This window comes from Talaromyces amestolkiae (assembly GCF_001896365.1).
Source record: "Talaromyces amestolkiae strain CIB chromosome Unknown scaffold11.1, whole genome shotgun sequence".
In the NCBI taxonomy this organism is placed as follows: Eukaryota; Fungi; Ascomycota; class Eurotiomycetes; order Eurotiales; family Trichocomaceae; genus Talaromyces; species Talaromyces amestolkiae.
In genome coordinates this window covers 189,604-210,184 of record NW_024468047.1, presented here as the reverse complement: position 1 = coordinate 210,184, position 20,581 = coordinate 189,604, and the positions used below count along the sequence as shown (strand labels likewise).

Sequence of the window (20,581 nt, the reverse complement as noted above, 5' to 3'; positions counted from 1 at the left end):
CAAAATTCGCTCAGTCATTGTCAGTAATGTTGACTCTGCAACATGTTTCTCGATTTTCGCGAAAGCTCAGTGGTAGACAATTGGAAACGCCATTTCAAACAGTTATATTGACGTTTCCTACCCTTCTTTCTTCCATGCCTCTCGTCAATTGTATCGCTTCCTCCTCACGGCCAAATCTGCGATAGAGACCGGCCAATTCTCGCGCCCATGAAGTGTAAATACGTGATGTCGGTTGCAGGTCTTGCCATATCTGCTGTCGGAGCGTTAGGGCGGACTTCGTATCCCCATTTAGAACATAGGTATCAGCCAAATTTCTTGCAAAAGCGTAATACACTGGACTTCCCCGGCTCAGAAGAGCCAGCACCGACGCCTGGAACTCCAAGCTCCGGTCTTGAGTCCTGCCTCTCTCCAGGTTTCGTAATTCCAAAATTACTTTTCGTGCCCAGTCAAGGTCTATTATTTCGAACTCGGTTGGATCACTGGGGATAATCTCACGGAGTCTATTCCAGATCTTCAAAACTCCCTCCAACCTACCAGCTCCCAGTGACTGGTGGCTTTCCACAACCAAGTTGGCCCAGAAGCTTGCTGCCGGACTTCGCGGAGACATTTCGTTCCATATCTTCTCGATGGAGGAGAGAGTCTCCTCGGCACTAACATGAGCTAATCTAGTAGCGGCCAATAGGCCTTTCGCTCCACCCAGGCAATGATAGCAAAGCATGTCACCTGCATGGCGGCTGGTGCTTCTACTGTGCCAGAACAATGACCAGCTCCTAGATATGACAGTTCCGAGAAAGTTCTTCGCTACAAACGAATTCCCATCATTTGAACAAAGCGATAGAGGCACCGTAAGCAAATCAGGCAATGTTTGATGGCACATAAGATCCCAGCTGTCGCATATTTGGCTATAGAGAACCGCTCCATACGCATAGTGCTGATGCTGGACAGCGGTAGTCATTGTAGTGCGGATCCAGTTAACTATTAGGTGTCCTTCATGTGAGCCAAAGATAGTGCCGGATTCAATAGGGGCCCGGTGGAGATAGAACAGTTGCACAACCTGTACCTCGATGTGCCTGGCCTCTTTCTCGCGAGAAGAGGCCCGATAAGCTTTTGCATAATTGAGAGACCATGTAACCAAGATTTCCAAGAACTTTCTTTCCGGGTTCATAGTAATTAAGAGTGGCCATAACGATTCCCGTAGGATGATACCATCGTTTGAGTTCTTTTTCTCCAGTATCTCAATTTGACGGAGAGCTCGGGTAAAGATAGCGGCGTCGTTATTAGCTGGGAGATAACCGCAGAGGATCTGGACCCGGAAGACTCTCTGGCGGATGAGCTTGCGAGAATTGCCATAGGCGAGATACAGGGGTCTGGATGCCAAAATGGCAGCCTGCAAATCTCGTAGATTGAGTTGTTGTTCCAGGATAACTTGTCTGGCTTCAACTGGGATACGGGAGAATGGATCCATCTCGGCACTTCATACCAACCACACCAATTTTGGAAGGAGATGATATAACAACTTTAGGTGATGGGACTAGGCTGCAAAGTACTTTTTTTTTTATACATGAATGTGGTGCGGGGCTAAGTGGAGGGTGTTGTTGAGCCAGGGAGACCGGCGCTAAAACATGATATCACATTGGTTTGCAGCACAGGAAAGGCTTTGGGCTACAAAACACGTATCCCCGAGGTTGGGCCAGTCCCATGGGCATGGTTTCATGAGATTTGTAGAGGTCTAGCCGTAAGTCGCGTATACTTGACCTAAGGCATAAGCAAAATGGGACGTATGAGCCGCTGTGTCGTCGGCCTAAGACTGTATGATCACTCTCCTACTATTAATATCAGAGTCTGATACTGCTATAATGATTAATGATTGATGGTGACATCTGATTTGCATACGAGCGATTGTATAAGTATAGATATTATCATATAATCATCAACCATAATCCAAAGCTCCATCCTAATCGATAACCCAGAGCTGGTCTTCTTTTATTTCCTCGCCCAAAAATGGAACTTCACGGGGAGTTACTCTGAACGCTTCTTTTAACTGATCAAGTTGTGCATGGTCTTGATGTGTTAACAATCTGATCCACACCCGCATTACTGAACTACACTTTATCGCAGTGTTTTGCGAAGCGACCTCCTTTGGCCCCAGCTTGCCAAGGGGGTCTGGAAGCTTATCTGTTTCAACCAGGAGCGCAATTTCCGGAGTTACACCTGGATTTGGCCTACAAAGTATGATCGCTAGCCCTACCGTGTCCAGGGAATGATCCCCCAGGTCCCGCGCCTTTTCAAGCTTGGTTCTACCATTTGAGAAATGGGGGAAATCTTCAAGCAGATCAAGACATTCGTCCATCAGACGATTGTTGAGTTTGTGGAAGTAATCTTCAGCTTCATTGCTGGATACAGGGGTAACTTGATACCATTCATGCAGAGAATCACTTGACGGAAATACGAAGCTGCGAAAGCTGCATAACCTGGATGTGGAAATAGGATCATCTCTGAAAGATTCAGTAGCGCCTATTAAGCTGGTTGTCTGAAGGCGATAGCCTGGATATCGAACCATAAATCCACCTTCGGTCAAGACACTCGGTGCGTGTACGATATCATATCCTCGCGGGAATATCATCGGCTTGCTTGAAAGACCAAGAGGGTCTGGAAAGTCAATTTTCCAACCACCCATCCACGTCGCTGGGGCCCACCGGAAGCCCTTGATGTTTAGTCTCTTTCCTGGAAGGAAAATAAACGCCGGGGGAATCTCGGGCAAACATCGCAGTAAAACTGTCATTTTCTCTTCGTCGTTGCGATCGACGAGCTCCATGGGGTCGACATCCAAAATCCTGGCAATTGCCATTGTTTCGTCGCTGGGTTTCGACGTTTGGCGCCACTGCATTGCTTTCCACATTGCACCGATGCGTTTTGTGTCGACATGATCAACAAGATTATGTGGGCGGAGTAGATTGCTGTAAAATGCTCGTGCAGCMCCCGCCACGCTCGATCTGGCCGCAGCGGTAGGATAATTGATATCTAGGTCCTCGATGTCTTGAAGTCCGTTTTGAAATAAGAAATATATGGATCTACTCATTACTCCTTCCTGCAAGGTCCATAGACGCTGCATCCACCCGCTGATGGTGATTCGCATGGCTGTTTCAACGTAGTCTTGGCCCACACGGTGCTCCATCAAATCGCCGTCTAGCACAATCGTTTTATATGCTCTGCTGTAAACTTCGTGCATTTTTCGTATTGCCCTCTTGCGCGCCTCTTTGAGATGTGGACCGACTGGTATAAGCAAAGTATCAATCCAGAAAAAAACGGTACTATGCGCCATCTGTAAGAGCTCGCCTGCTAGTTGAGTGAGTCGTTGGATCTGGCAGGTCACCATTCCATTTCCGTCCGGATTTCCAAGTCCGTCAGCCCAAACGTGGCTGACAACGATGTACTTCATCCCCTGCTTGAACGGCTGAACTTGAAGCCTTGCAGTTCCAGACTCAAAAGAGCCCATGTAGCACAAAACCGGAATTTGGTCAGAGTCAAGGACACGCACAACATCGGTAACGTCTGGCTCAATAAAAGAACATGTACAGTCTGTCGTAACATGCCTCATCCGATACGCGCCTGCTGATGGGATCCTTGCTGAGCAAAACTTGTCAGTGCAGTGGCTATGGTCTAAGCCCAGCCTCTGGTCAGGAGAGGTGGGATACGTGGTTGCATAATATAGACCAGAGACATTGTCTTTCAGCATTCCCCGTAGCATGGATATAGAATAGGGGCACCATCCTTGTTCGCGGAGGCGTGCTAACACGAACGAACTTGGACCCCAGCCGCCATTATCGAAATGGCCCGTCCAGCCAATTATAGGGGCACCACCAACAGAAATCTCGAGCTGCTGCAATGCCCACGATAACGTTTCTCCTAGGATCATAAACGATGTTGCCAACAATGGATTAATCCACCATCCAGATCCAGGAGCAGCGTTGGCAATGCGCTCACATATGATCATTCTCGCATCTTTCAAAACAATGGCGGCTCTCATTTGTCGCGGCCTTGCTACCGACTCTTGCAAGTATTTGGTACCGTGCAACCAGTCTTGTAGATACTCGAGAAGTGATGTTGTGTGGAAAATCGCTCCTGATAACTCATCATTATCATAAAAGTTCTCAACACAGACTCCTCCGTCTATCTTGGCAAATTCATCGAGTAAACCAAAATAAAGCCAAGCCTGAAAAAAAGACTCTCGCGCTCGTTGTGAAAGGAGGCGAGGAGCGTCGCCGCGTAACAGCGCACGAATACTTTGTCCGTGTTTATCGGGGAATAAATAAAAGCCTTCGTGGCTGTACTCGTAGCCTTCCTTGCCCAGGTAGGGAATGGCTTCAGAACGTCGACTGACAGCAGGCAAATGGTCCATTTCCCCCTTTCGTTGAAGATTTTCTCACAAGGGGAAATTTTTGGTGTTTGGTGGTAGTTGTTGCAAAACTTACGGCAATATCAGAGGCGCGGGGTAGTCAATTAGATAAACCTGTTGATGAGTCTCCCAGCCTTATTTCCACAGGACGTGGCGCGTTGTCATTTGTTTGTCCTTTCTGCTGACCAGGGTGTACGTATGGGACATAACTACGATGCCATATTCGAAGGGAAGCTGTAAGGCCGAGCGGAGCGAGGTCACAGCTTGCTGCGAAAGATTGTGTACAGCCAGCCATAGGCCAGTCATTGACTAAATGCCGTAAATAATGGTATGTGACTGGCGGCGTATCTCTCTCAAGGTTAAAATTATGCCCATATTTTATTATGACCATCTGCACCTCAATTAAAAAGTTCTATCGAACCTTGGAAGATGATGGATATATGTGTTCTTCCTGCTACGTATGACCTATAGTCAGGTTGGGCAAGATGTGTTCAATCGCAATTTATTGGCTAAGACCTGGGAGGCTATGCATGACAAAACGGATACCCCTCTTCCACGCGCCAGCCTTGTGATATCAAACTAGTAGTCCTTCTTGCTTATTCAATCTTGTAACCGACCTGAAAATAGGTAACAAGAGGATTCACTGTGATATTCATGCCTCAAAAAAAGTCATGCCGCTCCGTGCTCGTTTCAAGCGTTTTCTCGCGAGTTCTGAAGGAAAGGAAACAACGAATGAGAATGACCATTCATATGGGGACCTGAAAGCGGCTGATCTCCAGATCAAAACTGCAAAACCTGAACCACCGTTGATTCACAACACTGATCCACAGAGCTTCCAACTGGGAGATCTTTGGAACGAAGCATATAAACAACTACGTGAAGAAGACGAGAAGCTGATTGTCGCGTATGAAGAGAATTTACTTACCCAGGGCAAGGGACAGCCCGGAGGCCAACATACCAGGGATGTATTCGACAACGGTCATGAAACACAACTACAGCACATTATAGAGCAAAGACTAGCCGATATACAAGAGACACGGTTGCGAGTGACGGTCGGTGGACGAGACATTGTGGTGAAAGACCAGGCCCGTCGGATAATACACGCTATTCTCTCTTTCAAAGATGCTATATCATCTGCTGTGAGCTCAGAACCACATGCAGCGCTGGCGTGGGGTGGGATTTTGATGCTACTCAACGTGAGTCTATCTACCATGTTTCTTGATCGCATAAAATTAGAGGGCACTAGTGTTAAGTTGAATATTTGCAGCCTGTGTTGAGAGCTATTATTCAAGAGGAAGATGCCATCGACGGCTTCGAGCAGATTTTAGGTCTACTTATCCGTTATAGGCTCCTAGAATCCACTCATGTCGAGGTTTATACGTCGACAAATCCGAACTCGAGGTAGGGGCCCTTTCGTCATAAAGTACAAGAGAAATTGACAGTTTAGACCAATGAATCCACTGGAAGAGATCCATGCATCTTTGAAGGCTAAAACCATCAACCTGTATAAAGAAGTTCTAAAGTATCAAATGCGACTGGCAAAACAATATTCACATTCGTCATCGTTTCGATTCCTGAAGGACTCGGTTGCAGTTGATAATTGGAAAGATATGCTTCAATCCATCACCGAGATTGATCAAAACATAAAAGACGATTTAGAGTTTCTCGGCGGTCATGCCTTGAAAACGATTGACAACAAGCTCGAGAACCTGCAGAGGCAGATGGGTACATCATTGGACCTAATAACTGAGGCTAGAGATGAGGCTAAAGTACGTACCCTCTATCTGCTCCCTTTTCTCCCGCTCTGGGCCTGTTTACCGTTCCATCCTTAAGGAAATTATTCTACAAACTTGCTAAGCATTTTAAGGCATCCAAGCAATTGCAATTACTTGAGAAGTTACCGTACGCCGAGGGTGCGGTTTTCAATTCTTTCGAAGACCGGGGGAAACGCCGATGTCTAGCAGAGACGCAGGTGGATATCCTCACTGAAATCCAAGAGTGGATGGAAGATCCAGATGGGTGTCGTATATTCTGGCTACGAGGAATGGCCGGTACTGGTAAATCTACGATTTCGCGCACATTTGCGGCTTCATCTCACAACAGGACGCGACTCGTCACCGGAGAGCCTTTGCCTAACAATCTATGCCTTGGTGCAAGCTTCTTCTTCAACCAATATGAACCTCGAAGGAATAATGCCAAGCGATTTTTCACAACTCTGGCGTGGTCCTTGGCCGAGGTGATGCCTGATCTGAAGGCTCTTGTCTGCGATGCCATATATAATAATCCTAGGATCGGAGATGAGTTACCAGAAAACCAGTGGAAATATTTAATATTTAAACCTCTCCTCGAACTCGAAACTCGAATCTTATGCTCAAGCACTCTGGTAATTGTGATCGATGCACTGGATGAATGCAAACCTGACAGTGATTTGAGTCTAATCCTTCAATTGATGAGCCGCGTCAAAGACCTTCAAACTATAAAGATTCGGTTTTTCCTCACCAGTAGGCCAGAGGCGCATATCAGGTCTTGTTTTCGGGGGTTGTCGCCTGATCTCATTCATGGGACTGTATTGAATAAAGTGACCGTCTCTGGCTGGGCAGAAAATGTTCAAAACGACATTACACGATTTTTGAAGCATGAGCTGGCAACTATACAGCAGAAGAATCAAATCGCCGAAGATTGGCCAGGACAAACCAACCTCCATAAGCTCGCAACAAAGGCAGACGGCCTTTTCATTTATGCTGCTACAGCCTGCCGATTTCTCGATGGGTCCAGCTTAACGAGGTCTCGCTTAGACCTGCGTTTGAAAATGATCTTTGACAATAAAGTGACCGGTGATTCACCACAGAAAAGTTTAGACGCAATATATACCAGCATATTGCAGTTCTCTGTGCTTGGAGATGCTATTGAAGAGGAAAAGGCCGAAATATCGAGCTTGTTCAAACAAATTGTGGGATCTATAGTTGTCTTGTATGAGCCTTTGTCGCCACAATCTCTCTCGGCATTGGTCGGTACACCGCTGTCGAGCGTAGAGGAGACGCTGAAAGGCCTGCATTCGGTGCTGGCAGTACCTGATAAGAGCAGCGAAACGGTTCAGCTGCTTCATCTGTCCTTTCGGGACTTTCTCATTGACAATCAGAGATGTCTCGATGACAAATTTTGTATATCAGAGACTACAGCGCATGAAACTATCTTTCAAAACTCTATGAAAGTCATGTCAACCATGCTTCGGTATGATCTTTGTTACCTGCTAAGCCCAGCCATGGAATTGTCCGACATTGAGCAGTCGCGAATCAGTCAACACATTCCTACCCACCTGCAGTATGCATGTCGCCATTGGTTACACCACCTTCGACACAGCGGCGTGCAACCTATTGACAACGGAAAAGTACACCAATTCCTCCGAACCCATCTCCTTCACTGGCTCGAAGCTCTCTCTCTACTCGGTAGGATGGACGAAGGAGTCCGGGATATTCTCGTACTATCCGAATATCTCGCTACCCCCCCAGTGCGTATACGTATCATGCTCCCAATTTATATTGACTATAGCTGACTCTCACTCTGAAGGCGGAAGGTAGGATTGAACTAAAGTTCTTGGTCCAGGATGCTCGACGATTTGTGCTCAAGTTCAGATCAGTAATGGAATCAAGTCCTTTGCAGATATATCATTCAGCCCTCGTATTTAGCCCAGAAGGGAGTGTGGTTGGCAAGCTATTCCAGGATTATATCCCAAAATGGCTAGATCAAATACCGACAACAGACCCTCACTGGGATAATTTGCTTCAAACCCTAGGGCCTCCTACGTTTGATGATATGGCCTTATCGCCTGATGGAAAGCTGGCAGCGTCCACTGGCTGTATTTGGGATACTTTGACCGGGACGCTGGTGAAACATCTGGAGTCTTGGGATCAAAGTATGAGTGTGGCATTCTCGCCCAATGGTAGGACACTGATCTCGGTAACTCGTAGGGGGACGATCAAAACATGGGATGTCACAACAGGCCTCTTAGTACTCGAACTCAGCACGGATTGCCAATCCGCGTCAATTGCAGTGTTTTCAAAAAGTCGCAATATGGCAGCAGTTGTAGAATCACGTTACAGATTTATCACTATCATAGATATGATTGGTGGAAAGTATATCAAACCAGACAGAGCGCACTCAGGTGAAATTGTGGCATTAGAATTTTCTCCCGACGGTGCTGTTTTGGTATCAGCATCTGAGGATGGCACAATTCGTTTTTGGGACACTACCACTGCTGACTTGAGACGATCCCTGGGAGAGCATCATAATGGGGTGAGCAATGTGGCATTTTCCCCAAATGGGCAAATACTGGCCTCTGCGGCCATGGACAAGACCATCAATCTTTGGAATGCGGACACTGGAGCCCTTCTGGTAAAGATTGAATGTACGACTAAAGAAACTCGATTCCTCGCATTTTCACCCGACAGTTCGCTTCTGGCATCAACAGGTAAAGACACAAGCCTTCGTCTCTGGAACGTGGACACTGGGGCTATGGTCTGGAAGATTAACGGCGGCTTTACTGCACCAGTATTCTCACCGAACGGGGAATTATTGACATCCACGAGTGGTCGGTACCGGAAAAGTTTTTACTGCAGCTCTGGGATAAAGTTATGGGAGACAAAGTCAGGAAGGCTAGCGAAAATCGTAGCCGACCGTAATGACTTTCTCAACGTGTTATTTTCCCCGGACAGTAACTTTATAGTATCGACATCAGAGATAGGAATACAATTGTGGGATTTTGACCTCACGGAGAACCAGCATTCATCTAATGCTCACACGACGCCAGCCTTTGAAATCGCACTCGATACAAGTTCTAGACGAGCCGTGTCGTTTGATGGATACAGTTCGGTCATACTTTGGGATGTGAGTACCGCTAACCTGCTCAGCACTATCGATATGAGTGAACAATTGTACTTGAGATTGGTTGTTTCGACTGGTAGCAATCTCATAGCAGCCTCGGGCTCAAGGGGCAGTATTGAGATACTAGATTTCGAAACAGGTAAATTGCTTAGAACTCTTACGGGGCATGAAGGCGCAATTAGCAAATTGGTTTTTTCATCAGACAATAGAGTTCTGGCATCTGCATCTTTCGGCGTCAACCACAGCCTGCAACTCGGAGGTGTCAGCAGGGATTTCAACCCAGACCCTCCAGATCCATCCATTTGTCTTTGGGATGCAGATACCGGAGAATTGGTACAGAGGATTAATGGTTATTTAGGGCATACAGAATGCTTAGCTTTCAGTATAGATGGGATGATTCTAGCAGTCACATATGCAGACGGCATAATACATCTATGGAACGCAAAAACTGGAAATTTTTGCAAGGCTCTAGATGGCAACGGAGGTAGAGTTATCGATATGACATTTTCCTCGGATGGGAAGATGATAGCGTTTACAGGCGGTGACCGGAAAGTGACCCTTTGGGACATTGATACAGAAGAGCTGGTTAGGACGTTGGAACATCCCAGGGGTCTAAACGCTGCGAGATTTTCACCCGATGGCAGGATCTTAGCAACCACATCCCAACATCGTATAATCCAACTTTGGAATCCAGCCACGGGGGAGCTTTTGGTTTCTTACGAGAGCGAGGCGCATGATTTATGTTATTTACACCCAATAACCTTTTCGGAGGACGGCGAATATCTCGACACCAAGATGGGACGATTAAGCATCGAAATGATATATCCCAGTCTGATCACTCCGGGAAACTCAAAACGTGATCCTGGAATCTACGTGAGAAATCCTTGGGTGTTTCGCGGTTCGGAAAAGATACTCCTTCTACCCCCTGAGTATCATGCGACATGTGCGACTTATCGAGATGGTGTTTTGATTATGGGACATGGGAACGGTCGTGTATCGATTATACGATTCGACCAGAATGGGTTCAACTGATTGGCTCTGTGCAAGAAATAACCACAAAACAACGATGGCTCATGAACGGGTTTCTAATGTCCGTAGAGTCAAGATTAAGCCTCGAATTTGAGGATCAAGACAGTGTCAGATTGACGTCTGCTATCATCCTGCTCAGAAGTGATAGCGCTTTACTCATTTTTTGATCCATAACACCTCTTTGATCTTCCAATTGATGATCGTTTGCTTTTTCTCAATGTGAAATGGAAAAATCCATTTGAAAGAAATATCCCCAATTCAAAATATCTAGTCTTGGGTGCTCTCCATCAGCATCACTGGGTTGTAAAACATTTCCACCAAGACTCTCATTCATCCTGTCACAAAACTCGGCATCTTTGATGGCTTGGTTGCTGAATGCGATTATGCCGTAATGAAAGATTATCTCCACAGTATGCCTTTTATGGCCATTCTTCCCTTGCGTCGGTCCGCTAGCTTTGGAAGAGAACATCCAAAAGCCTATGATATTCCGGAAAAGCGCAGTTACCTATTTCTAGAGCATAATACCCACGGCTTGACATGCAAAGAAAATGCTGGATATGACGCGGGGGTCTTTGGATGTTGGTGGTCGAGTGTACTTTGGCACCAGACTCGGCCACTTTCTCCCCATATCCTCAAGATATTGAGGTATTTCGTATCCTTTCAGCCTACTCCGAGACCCCATCATCAACAACGCCGTCAACAGCGCGCTTGAAGGACTATCCAGCCCACCAATTTGTCAGAGCACTTCACCTTTTTCTTTCTGCCCAAAATTCCATCGAGCTACCCCGGATACCATCTACTGGAGTACCAATCACAACATCTCGCAGCCTAACCTTGGATGTAATTCCACCACCGATGCCAATCATGAGACCGACTTTGATTGACAGGAAACTTTGCATCATCTGCGTCAGAAGAATTGCAGCTATATTTGTGCCGATTCCACCTTTTGGTAAATATGTTACTACGATTTTATAATCGCCGATAGATCCCAGGGTACATGTATTTGGATCATGTAGTGGCTTCAGGAGATCAGGGTGTATATGGTCCAGCATGGCCGTCGCGGCTGTCAGCTCTTTTAGCAACGCGCAGATCCATCGAGTGGACATCCAACAGTGTAGTCATTGCGACTTCGGTATTGATTCGTCTCGATCGTTGCATCCCCTTTGGCCGTTGTGCAAGAGATAGCCGTATATCTGTCCCTGTTGACCCCCGCCAATTCTTTTCGACATGTCGTATCTTTCGATGAGCAAATCATTCGTATATATGACATTAAGAAGTCTGTATTGATCTGGCCTATTTGGTCATAAGAAATAGTAAGTAGTAGCTGGACAGTAAAGACAAGGCAACATTCCAAATCTGCCTGGGCGGCGCTGTGATATATTGAAACCACTCGTATCCTACTCACGACAGAGTTTTAGCTGTCCAATTCAGTGCCATAGTCTCTGATGCATGATGTCTTCTGTGAAATTAATGATGATCGATTCTATGACATGACGCTATTAAGACTCAAAGAACAAGGGCGTGTTGCTGAGTTCCATGGATCTCACCAATAAGATAAGGCTCGGCCCGTGTGGGGCACTTGTAGGGTTAGGGTTCTTATGACTGCAAGCAAGTATATAGTCAAGATGAATTACATGTATTAATATCTTGTGTCTGTCCAAGTGAGAAACCTATATTTCCAAGCACGCGATAATCGATGTGCACGTTCAAGCGATTTACAAGGGATTGATGATTTGACGATTCCGACTCGGTGCATCATCCCATATGGGGAACCCCAAGCTATTAACTCAGACTACTTGCCTCACACCGCATCCAATCATTTATATCCAGCGTCTAATACTAGGACGAGAGCAGAATAGTTATCSGAGCCAGTCCGTGCCCACTCCCGCTAAGATTCGATTCTGTTTGGTGCGAGCTGGGTTCGATCTGAATACGGTTTTTATGGAGTTCCTCCGCACGCACTTATCATGTCACGCCGCCTCGTGGTTCAGCCTCATACTGTACATATTTATCGTTATCCCAGTGATGCTAAAATTTCGATGAAATACGACTGACAACGACAAATGGATCGCGACAAGCATGTCACAATCAGAGGACTATCCAACCTGGTTCTCAGAACTAGACTGGACTCATGGTTGGTTTCAGTTGACTCGGCCTAATCCGCCACCCTCTGAACACGAACACAATAATGAAAATGAGCATGATGAAAACACGTCAACAGCGATCAAAAGACAAGAGACAAAACGACTCTTCCAATCTCAATCACCTCCACTTCTGTATCAACCACACTCCCAGTCCGGGCAGTCTCAATCAGATCAGCTAGGCGACGAAGATGCCGGAACAGGCACAATCGAATGGATCCAGCAACCCCCCATCATCGTCCCTGTCAGACCGAGTAGAGACCGCATAACAAAACGTCGCCTGCGGGGGATTCATCTCTTCGTATGCCCCTTTCTTTATCAATTTTTTTATACATGCTAATGGCAGATATAGATGTTAACAATCAATGGCACTCTCGGCACAGGCCTCTATTGGCGAGGTGGACAAATCCTCGAACTCGGTGGCCCGCTTGCCGTCTTACTCTCTTTTCTACTAGTAGGCGTCCTCGCCTGGGCCGTAATGCAATGCATCACCGAAATGCTCTGCATCTGGCCCATTCCGGGCGCTTTGTCCATGTACGTCGGCGAATTCGTCGACATGGAGCTGGGCATCGCTGTCGGCGTGACTTATTGGTTCACCTACGCTGTATCATTTTCAGCGCTGGTGGCGACATCAGCTGCGGAGCTGGTGTTTTGGCCAGTTGTGGATGACAGTAAGAGTTTTCAGGGATTGGTGATTTATTTTGCGATTCCAGTCTGTTTGATCTTGGTGAATGCGTTCAGTATTGGTGTAAAGTTTTATCTATTTCTGAGCGATAGGACTGGATTGCTGACTGAATGCTAGATATACCGTCATGTAGAACTATACACGGGAATACTCAAGATATTCTTCCTGGTGGTCATTTTCGTGTTTCTGATTATATTGAAGTTTATGGGTGAGTATACCTGCCTGTGTACGTCGAACGAAGCTAACCGTTCAGCTCAACCGGACCAAACTGCAAACCAGCCAGTAAACACCGAAAGTACGTTCTTCTTTACATATATGAGATGCATCCTAAGTCGGGTTTATTAGATTGGTCCCTCGTGCTCGTCTATGATCACAACGCCGCCCCAAACTGGGCCACAGCTTTCATGTATTCACCCTACCCTCATCTCTTCTTAATGTATGCTTACCGAAATAGAATGTCCATCTCAATCGCAACATTCGCTTACGTCGGCGTTGAAATCGTCGCCGCCTCCGCGCTCGAAGTCAAATGGCCCCGACGCGTCAAAACGGATCTCTCCTCCTCGTCCCAGCGGTCAAACGACACCTTAATCGGCAACACCGTCAAATTCTCCGCCATCTGGATCTCCGTCATGGCCACTTTGGCATATACACTGACAAGTGTACTCGCAACACTCGAAATATCATGGGACGACTGCCAACTTCCGCGCCTCAGTTGGGTGACGATTATCCAATGCTCCTCCCCATCCACCCCGGCCAACTCATCAGCAGAAACAGGGATAGGCGCAAAGACATCCTCCGTCTTCGTCGCAATTGCCTCACGGTCCCAGATCCCGCATCTGGGCGACATCTTCAATGTTTTTCTTGTATTCACATGTCTCAGCTGCGCAAGCACAAACCTCTACGTTGCCTCGCGCGCCCTGTTCGGATTGACCAGTCGACTAGATGACGGTCCCCGTCAACCCTGGTACTTGCGAGCGATGGCCTATTTCGGTAAAACCGATAATCACAGTGTGCCCCGGAGAGCGATGATATTTTCGGCGTTTGCGTTTTGGTGGGTTCCGTTTTTGCAGTTGAGGGCTGGAACGGCGACGGATAATCCTATTGGAATGGTACTACCCAATTATCTTCTTTCGTATATAGGGCTATGTGTGAGTAGCTAATAGAGGTGGATCATGAAGTTCGTCGAAATCCTAGCCGAAATGGGCTCAACCGGCATCCTGATCGTATGGGCCTGCAACTGTCTCGCTTTCATACGCTATTATCACTGGTACTCCTCCCTCTTGAATATCCTTCCTCTCCCTACTCCACAATATCAATCTGACACATGAATGGGACGATAGTATATCAGCCCACCGCGAAACCCTCGAACGCGAAGGCATCTCCCTCGTCCGACGCTGGAGCACGAAACATCCCAACGACTACCCCTACCGCGGCAGCGGACAGCCCTTTCTGGCGTATGCGGCACTCGCAGGTTGCATGTTTGTTCTCATCATTGCAAATAGTGCCGCGCTCTGGAACGGGTTCCACGTTATGCCGTTTTTGAGTAGTTATCTCATCGTACGTACCCCCTTCTTCATTACGTAAGTTGTGACTAACAGGTGTGTAGGTTTTGGTGTTCATTGCGTTATTCATAGGCATAAAACTCAAACGAGGCGGGAAATGGGCGTTTGTGGATTTGTCAAATGAGCAGAAGGTTATTAGGAAGATCAATAATTTGCATAGTATTCGGTTGGGGGCGACTTGACCATCACTCGCAAATTGAATATTGGTATTAGATTTGGTATGTTAGTATATTTTCAGAATGATTTAATGTACAGTATTAAGTAATAACAACATCTCAAAGACCATACATATACGAATGAGTATAGGGGTCATAGAGCACGAGGTAGTAGATGATCAAACCTGCTCTTCCTCCCTAACTTCCTCCTGGATAGTCGCAGGCATTGGCTCACTACCAGCCCATCCCTCCGTAACAGTCAAATCCGCGTACCCGGTCGCCCTGAAAAACGCATGTCGACGACTCCTCGCCGCCCAGGCCCATCCATCACTTCGTCGCAGCGGTAAGTGATACATGTGGAATCCGACGTAGGCAAAGAAGATGCCGAGCACGGAACCGGAGATGATGTCGAAACCTGCGTGGCGATGATCATGGTAGCGCGAGCATGCGACGAAAAAGGCGACGCAGACAGGGACGAAAGCCAGAATTTGCAAGTAGACTGGTGGTGCGGCACCTTGGTCGCGGGGCGATATCGCCAAGGGGTTGTTGGTGGTGGTGGTTGCGTGCTCAGTCTCAGTCTTTTGGACTTGAGTTGCTGCTGCAGGTGCCCGCGCGCCAAAGGCCAAGGGACCGATATATGGGAACGCTACCGAGAATTTGGCGCAAAGCCATAGGGTCAAGTAGAACATACCCGCGAACGAAACTAGACTCATTAGCACAACAGTATTTCTCACGGAATTAGTGGTTCAACGTACAAGAAGAATGCCCACTAGGCCAAGCCGCAAAGCCATCATTTTTGAGATCGCTCCCCTGATTCCTACAAATCTGGTAGGTCACGAAAGTCGGCGCTCCCTGTAGGAGTTCACCCAATCCACCGACCGCATACGTCGATATCTTTGAAAGATCCGGATCGCATCTACCAATCAAATCAGGACGCGGCTTTCCGATCAAGTCCTTCAGTCCCTGTGTGGCCGTGTATGTAGCCGCCAGAGCAAGCCCAAGGCCCATCCATCCCGCGTTCCATTCCCAGACTTTGCGTCTCCAAACAAGGGCAAAAGGTGCCCTGCGTAATGCGCGCGGATTGCTGGGGACCAACAACCAGCTGAAAACCAGGATTATGCCGGCTGGAATCACGAGACCGATTACGATGAGAAGACCGGACGAAACGGTGTCCTTTAGCTTGTACGGCAGGGAAATGGCTGGATCGGTGAGGGAAAAGGGTCGTTGGGCGGGTGTCACTTTCGAGAGCCCGGCGCCGATTCCAGCAAAGCCTCTTAAGAATTGTCAGAAAAGACAATCAATCCAGGTGAGCGCAAGAGGGGTCTTACATGATGAGAATCCAGTCGATAATATACGACGTAACAAGTAACTTCGAGATGTGCGCTATGGCAGGCTTCACCTGATCGGTTGACATCTTGGCTACCGTGTCGCTGCCTTGAACGTCGATGTCTACACTTCGATACTCAGGATAATAGGAGAAATATATTGCCTGTAGTTCTGCCAGGCAGAACTTTAAAAGATGTCACAGGTGGCCGTCGATTCGTCGATGGGTTGCGCAGGGATCGCTCAGCCACAGCTTGTTTTAAAGCTTGTGGTTATGATCGACAAACCCTTCTTGGGGGTTACTTGTGGCAGTGTTGGAGACAGCGCTGTTTTTTTGAGACCAGCATTAGAAAATCGTCATGCGACAGTAGATTGGTTGCCATCTTGACGACGTGGGTGTGCTTGTGGTGGTTGGCTGGTTGTTCAAAGTTGATGGAAACCTTATTTCTGAGGCATCGCCTCGGTCGGAATGGTCACGAGATCACCGTCGACCGGCTACAAAAAGTGTTCACGCCATCCTCTGCATCTTCCACGGATAATTCTCTGCTTGTCAGTCCGAGTCGAAGGAGAATATAATCGCCACTTTAGAGAATCAAGGATATCACGTCTCCGAGAGCTACACAGTTAACAGCATCAGGATCGGTCCGTCCCGGTTGAGTTTTTCTCGTCTTTTTCATATTTTCCGATCACGTCGAAATATCTGATCGACCACTTGACTAGTCGGGTGGCGATTATGCAAATGTAAAATTTTGACGTCGTGAAGCGACAAATTCGTAGCCTTTACTATTGTAGAGATCTGAGGCATGAGTCGTACAGGCGATCAGGGTATCGGCGTGGTCCGACGCGCCAATCTCTGTCTATCTCCTCTGTAGGAAAGGCTAAGCTACGAACAGCTGCTAATTGGTCCCCCGCGATCAGTGCGTATCAATGTTAATTGTCGTTATCAAACAATGTACTCCGTATGGGGATTGAATCTCTGTCAATATCTTCCAACGATGAATAATGTCATTTTACTATGTACACATTGTTGGTGGCGGTGATACCAACAGCATGCCTTAGGCCAGCCGTGCCCTAGCCCTTACTGTTCTTTTTCAATATCAACAGTTGCATGTGATTTACACAAGTATTCAACCTACGCTTACAGTTCAGAGCGTTATCGGACTTGGCCACGAGCTCCAGCCCACTGAATCCCTAAAAGTCCCTAGCCGACCCCAAGCCGAGCTTGACTAGCGTCTGAAGCATCTCTGAACCTCTCAGCAGCCAGAGTCTTATCATAGTCCACTAGCACTAATACAACCTAGCGCACTCACTAACGTAGTTAACCTGGTTAGACCGCGTGGAATTCCCCATTATTCTCCCAGAGCAGCCCGAATGGACGCTATGGAGCCCGCTTTATCAGCTTGGTGGATCTGCCTATCTCTTAGCTTGATTTGTACCACTCTAACTTGCTGCGTATTTACACCTTCACATCGAGTAATAAGAATTTCTTTCATCAATATTGTCAGTCAATATATCTTCCGATAAACATCGTCTAGACAACGGAACTCGGCGCGTTCGTCCTCTGTATGTCTGACGTATATAACGATCCTTTATTCCTGTTCACGACGTACTTTGTGGTTCATTATCACCGGCCTATCTACTAATTAACAATCCTCGTTGATCGAGGTATAATATCGCCGTTTTATTGTCAGCTTTGAATATTTAAATACTCCACCCCAGTGTACTTTTTCCAACCTAATCTCATCTTTCTTTGTATATCCATCAGCATCATGGACGGCCCAGATCAGATAGGGCCTGATACAGGCCCTAAACGAACAATCTCAGATCGATTCGGACGATTCGTCCGGTCGTTCACCACAAAGTACGTCTATCTCAATTTCTGTGGAGGAAAAATATTAATTGTAGTACAGGGAAGGCCTCATTGGTGAATACGACTATGCCATGCTCTTCAAACCACGCCTACCATTTATGAAGAAATCCCGCTCCCGAACTCCCTTTTTCGGCCTTCACGAGAAAATCCCTGTCTTCCTCGCGCTCCTACTCGGTCTTCAACATGCTCTCGCTATGCTGGCTGGTGTCATTACACCACCCATCATCATCGGCTCAGCCGCCAATTTTGATACTTCCACTTCGCAATACCTCGTCTCTACATCACTGATCGTCTCGGGTATTCTGTCGGCTATTCAAATCACTCGATTTAGCATCCCCAAAACACCATATTACATCGGTACCGGTCTGATTTCTGTCGCTGGTACATCGTTCTCGACATTGACCATTGCCGACAATGCGTTGACACAGATGTATAAATCTGGATACTGCCCCATCGACCCTGAAACTGGCGCAAAGCTCGCTTGTCCTCACGGTTATGGCGCTATCTTGGGCACATCCTGTCTCTGCGCCTTACTCGAAATTGGTCTTTCATTCGTCTCAATCGATATCCTCAAACGCATTTTCCCGCCTTTGGTGACTGGTCCCACCGTGCTCTTGATCGGTGTCAGTCTGATTCAGAGCGGTTTAGAAGATTGGGCCGGCGGTGCTGGTTCCTGTATGTCGAATGCTGCAGCTGGCGGTTCTGCCGCTCTCTGTCCCTCTGCGACGGCACCACATGCGCTGCCGTGGGGAAGCGCCGAATTCATCGGCCTCGGCTTTCTGGTTTTTGTTACAATCATCCTCTGTGAACGCTTCGGATCACCCATCATGCGAACCTGCTCCGTCGCGGTGGGTCTGCTAGTTGGCTGTATTGTCGCAGCTGCATGCGGCTACTTCGATCCCTCATCTATCAACGAAGCGCCCGTCGCATCATTCATCTGGGTCAAGACCTTCCCCTTGAAGATCTACTCCCCTCTAATCCTCCCCTTTTTGGCACTCTACATAGTCCTCATGATGGAAGCCATTGGCGACGTTACAGCCACCTGCGATGTCTCCCGCCTCGACGTCGAAGGCGAACTCTTCGACTCCCGAATCCGCGGTGGTGTCCTTGCCGATGGTCTGAACGGATTGTTAGCAGGCCTCTGCACAATCACGCCCATGTCCACATTCGCCCAAAACAACGGCGTTATCGCTTTGACTCGCTGCGCAAACCGCAAAGCTGGGTATTGGTGCTGTTTCTTCTTGATTATCATGGGCATATTCTCCAAATTCGCTGCTGCGCTTGTGGCTATCCCCTCGCCGGTGTTGGGTGGTATGACTACATTCCTCTTCTCGTCTGTGGCCATCTCTGGTATTCGTATCATTGCCACCACGCCATTCACGCGCCGCAACAGGTTCATTCTTACTGCCTCGTTTGCGGTGGGTATGGGCGCAACCCTTGTCCCGACTTGGTTCTCATATGTATTCACCTACTCCGGCGACAATAAAGGATTAATCGGTCTCATCGACGCGATCGAGTTGGTCATGACGACTGGCTTCGTGGTCACGGGATTGTTGGCACTGATTCTGAATCTGTTGTTGCCCGAGGAAGATGATGATGAGGAGGAGGAAGATACCCGCTTATTGGATGGTGATGCTACTACTACCTCCGAAGAACACAACAAGACGGCAGCGGCATCTGAGGATGCCACTAATGTCTCGAGTGAGAATGGGGAGAGCAAGTTGACGAAACTTTCATGATCTGTTTCTAGCTAGATTGTCTTGTGTATTGTATAGATTACTTAACGTCCTGTACATATCCAAACGTTATTCACCGTACTTCTATTTGTCCATCCACCTTCACTAGAATAATAAAACTCCAGTGCTTCATCCGAATTTCACAACATTCGAAGCAGTCCGATTATATCGATCCAGGTGGTTTCTATTGAAGGAAGCGAAAGCTTCTGTATGGAACATTCTAGTATAAGTGGATAGGCATTCATTCGTACCTGGGTAATCCAATGTTTGCAGTATTTAGGTACCTAGTATTTCGAACTGTTATAAATAAGGTGGGTCCAGGTCCGTGACAAAAAAAATTCAAGTAAAAGATATTCTTTAATCCAAATGATAGACTATATTCTACTATTAGGAGACCATCCGATTATAGCAGATGATGACTGAGATCCAACCATAACGGGGTCGTGTCGTATGGCCTTGGATTGGTTGGTCCCACTAGGAAACTTGATGGCTGATCTGACTCTGGCAATTGTATTGTAATGTATGGTTATAGATCAAGGAGGCGGATGAGGAGATGGAGCTATTCTGATTGACTAGTTATAAGTAGCTGGATTTGAAGGCCTTCAGCTCAACGTAATCTATAGACAGGCTTGTCTGTAATAGCCGCGTCTGCGCCATGGCCAAAAGATCTTCATCGAATTACGGGTTAGTTCCTGTTCTGTGTAGAGGCCCTCCATAGTCCAGGATTGCGTCCAACGGTCACGCTTGGTGTATCTGCGACCCGCTGTATGAGGGCATTTGGGAATATTCTGATCGTATAACCC

The 20,581-nt window shown here is 47.3% G+C and overlaps 5 protein-coding genes across 5 annotated transcripts; 2 read left to right on the top strand and 3 right to left on the bottom strand.

Moving 5' to 3' along the window:
- Positions 1–94: 94 nt before the first annotated feature.
- Positions 95–1,465, bottom strand: BHQ10_006041 (uncharacterized protein; the record flags this gene model as incomplete). The annotated part of the gene is made up of 1 exon (XM_040878584.1): positions 95–1,465. One exon carries the CDS (start codon positions 1,463–1,465, stop codon positions 95–97), a length of 1,371 nt encoding a protein of 456 aa, XP_040734545.1.
- A 489-nt stretch (positions 1,466–1,954) lies between these two features.
- Positions 1,955–4,399, bottom strand: BHQ10_006040 (uncharacterized protein; the record flags this gene model as incomplete). Its single annotated transcript, XM_040878583.1, has 1 exon — positions 1,955–4,399. The coding sequence occupies one exon, from the start codon at positions 4,397–4,399 to the stop codon at positions 1,955–1,957; it is 2,445 nt and encodes an 814-aa protein (XP_040734544.1).
- A 668-nt stretch (positions 4,400–5,067) lies between these two features.
- On the top strand, positions 5,068–14,876 carry BHQ10_006039 (uncharacterized protein; the record flags this gene model as incomplete). The annotated part of the gene is made up of 12 exons (XM_040878581.1): positions 5,068–5,592; positions 5,664–5,797; positions 5,844–6,165; positions 6,264–7,904; positions 7,964–8,801; positions 8,865–9,280; positions 12,800–13,195; positions 13,250–13,340; positions 13,386–13,427; positions 13,478–14,183; positions 14,473–14,689; positions 14,739–14,876. 12 exons carry the CDS (start codon positions 5,068–5,070, stop codon positions 14,874–14,876), a joined length of 5,466 nt encoding a protein of 1,821 aa, XP_040734543.1.
- Positions 14,877–15,028: 152 nt separating this feature from the next.
- Positions 15,029–16,263, bottom strand: BHQ10_006038 (uncharacterized protein; the record flags this gene model as incomplete). The annotated part of the gene is made up of 3 exons (XM_040878580.1): positions 15,029–15,552; positions 15,605–16,122; positions 16,178–16,263. 3 exons carry the CDS (start codon positions 16,261–16,263, stop codon positions 15,029–15,031), a joined length of 1,128 nt encoding a protein of 375 aa, XP_040734542.1.
- Positions 16,264–17,941: 1,678 nt separating this feature from the next.
- Positions 17,942–19,781, top strand: BHQ10_006037 (uncharacterized protein; the record flags this gene model as incomplete). Its single annotated transcript, XM_040878579.1, has 2 exons — positions 17,942–18,033; positions 18,083–19,781. 2 exons carry the CDS (start codon positions 17,942–17,944, stop codon positions 19,779–19,781), a joined length of 1,791 nt encoding a protein of 596 aa, XP_040734541.1.
- Between the last annotated feature and the right edge of the window lie 800 nt (positions 19,782–20,581).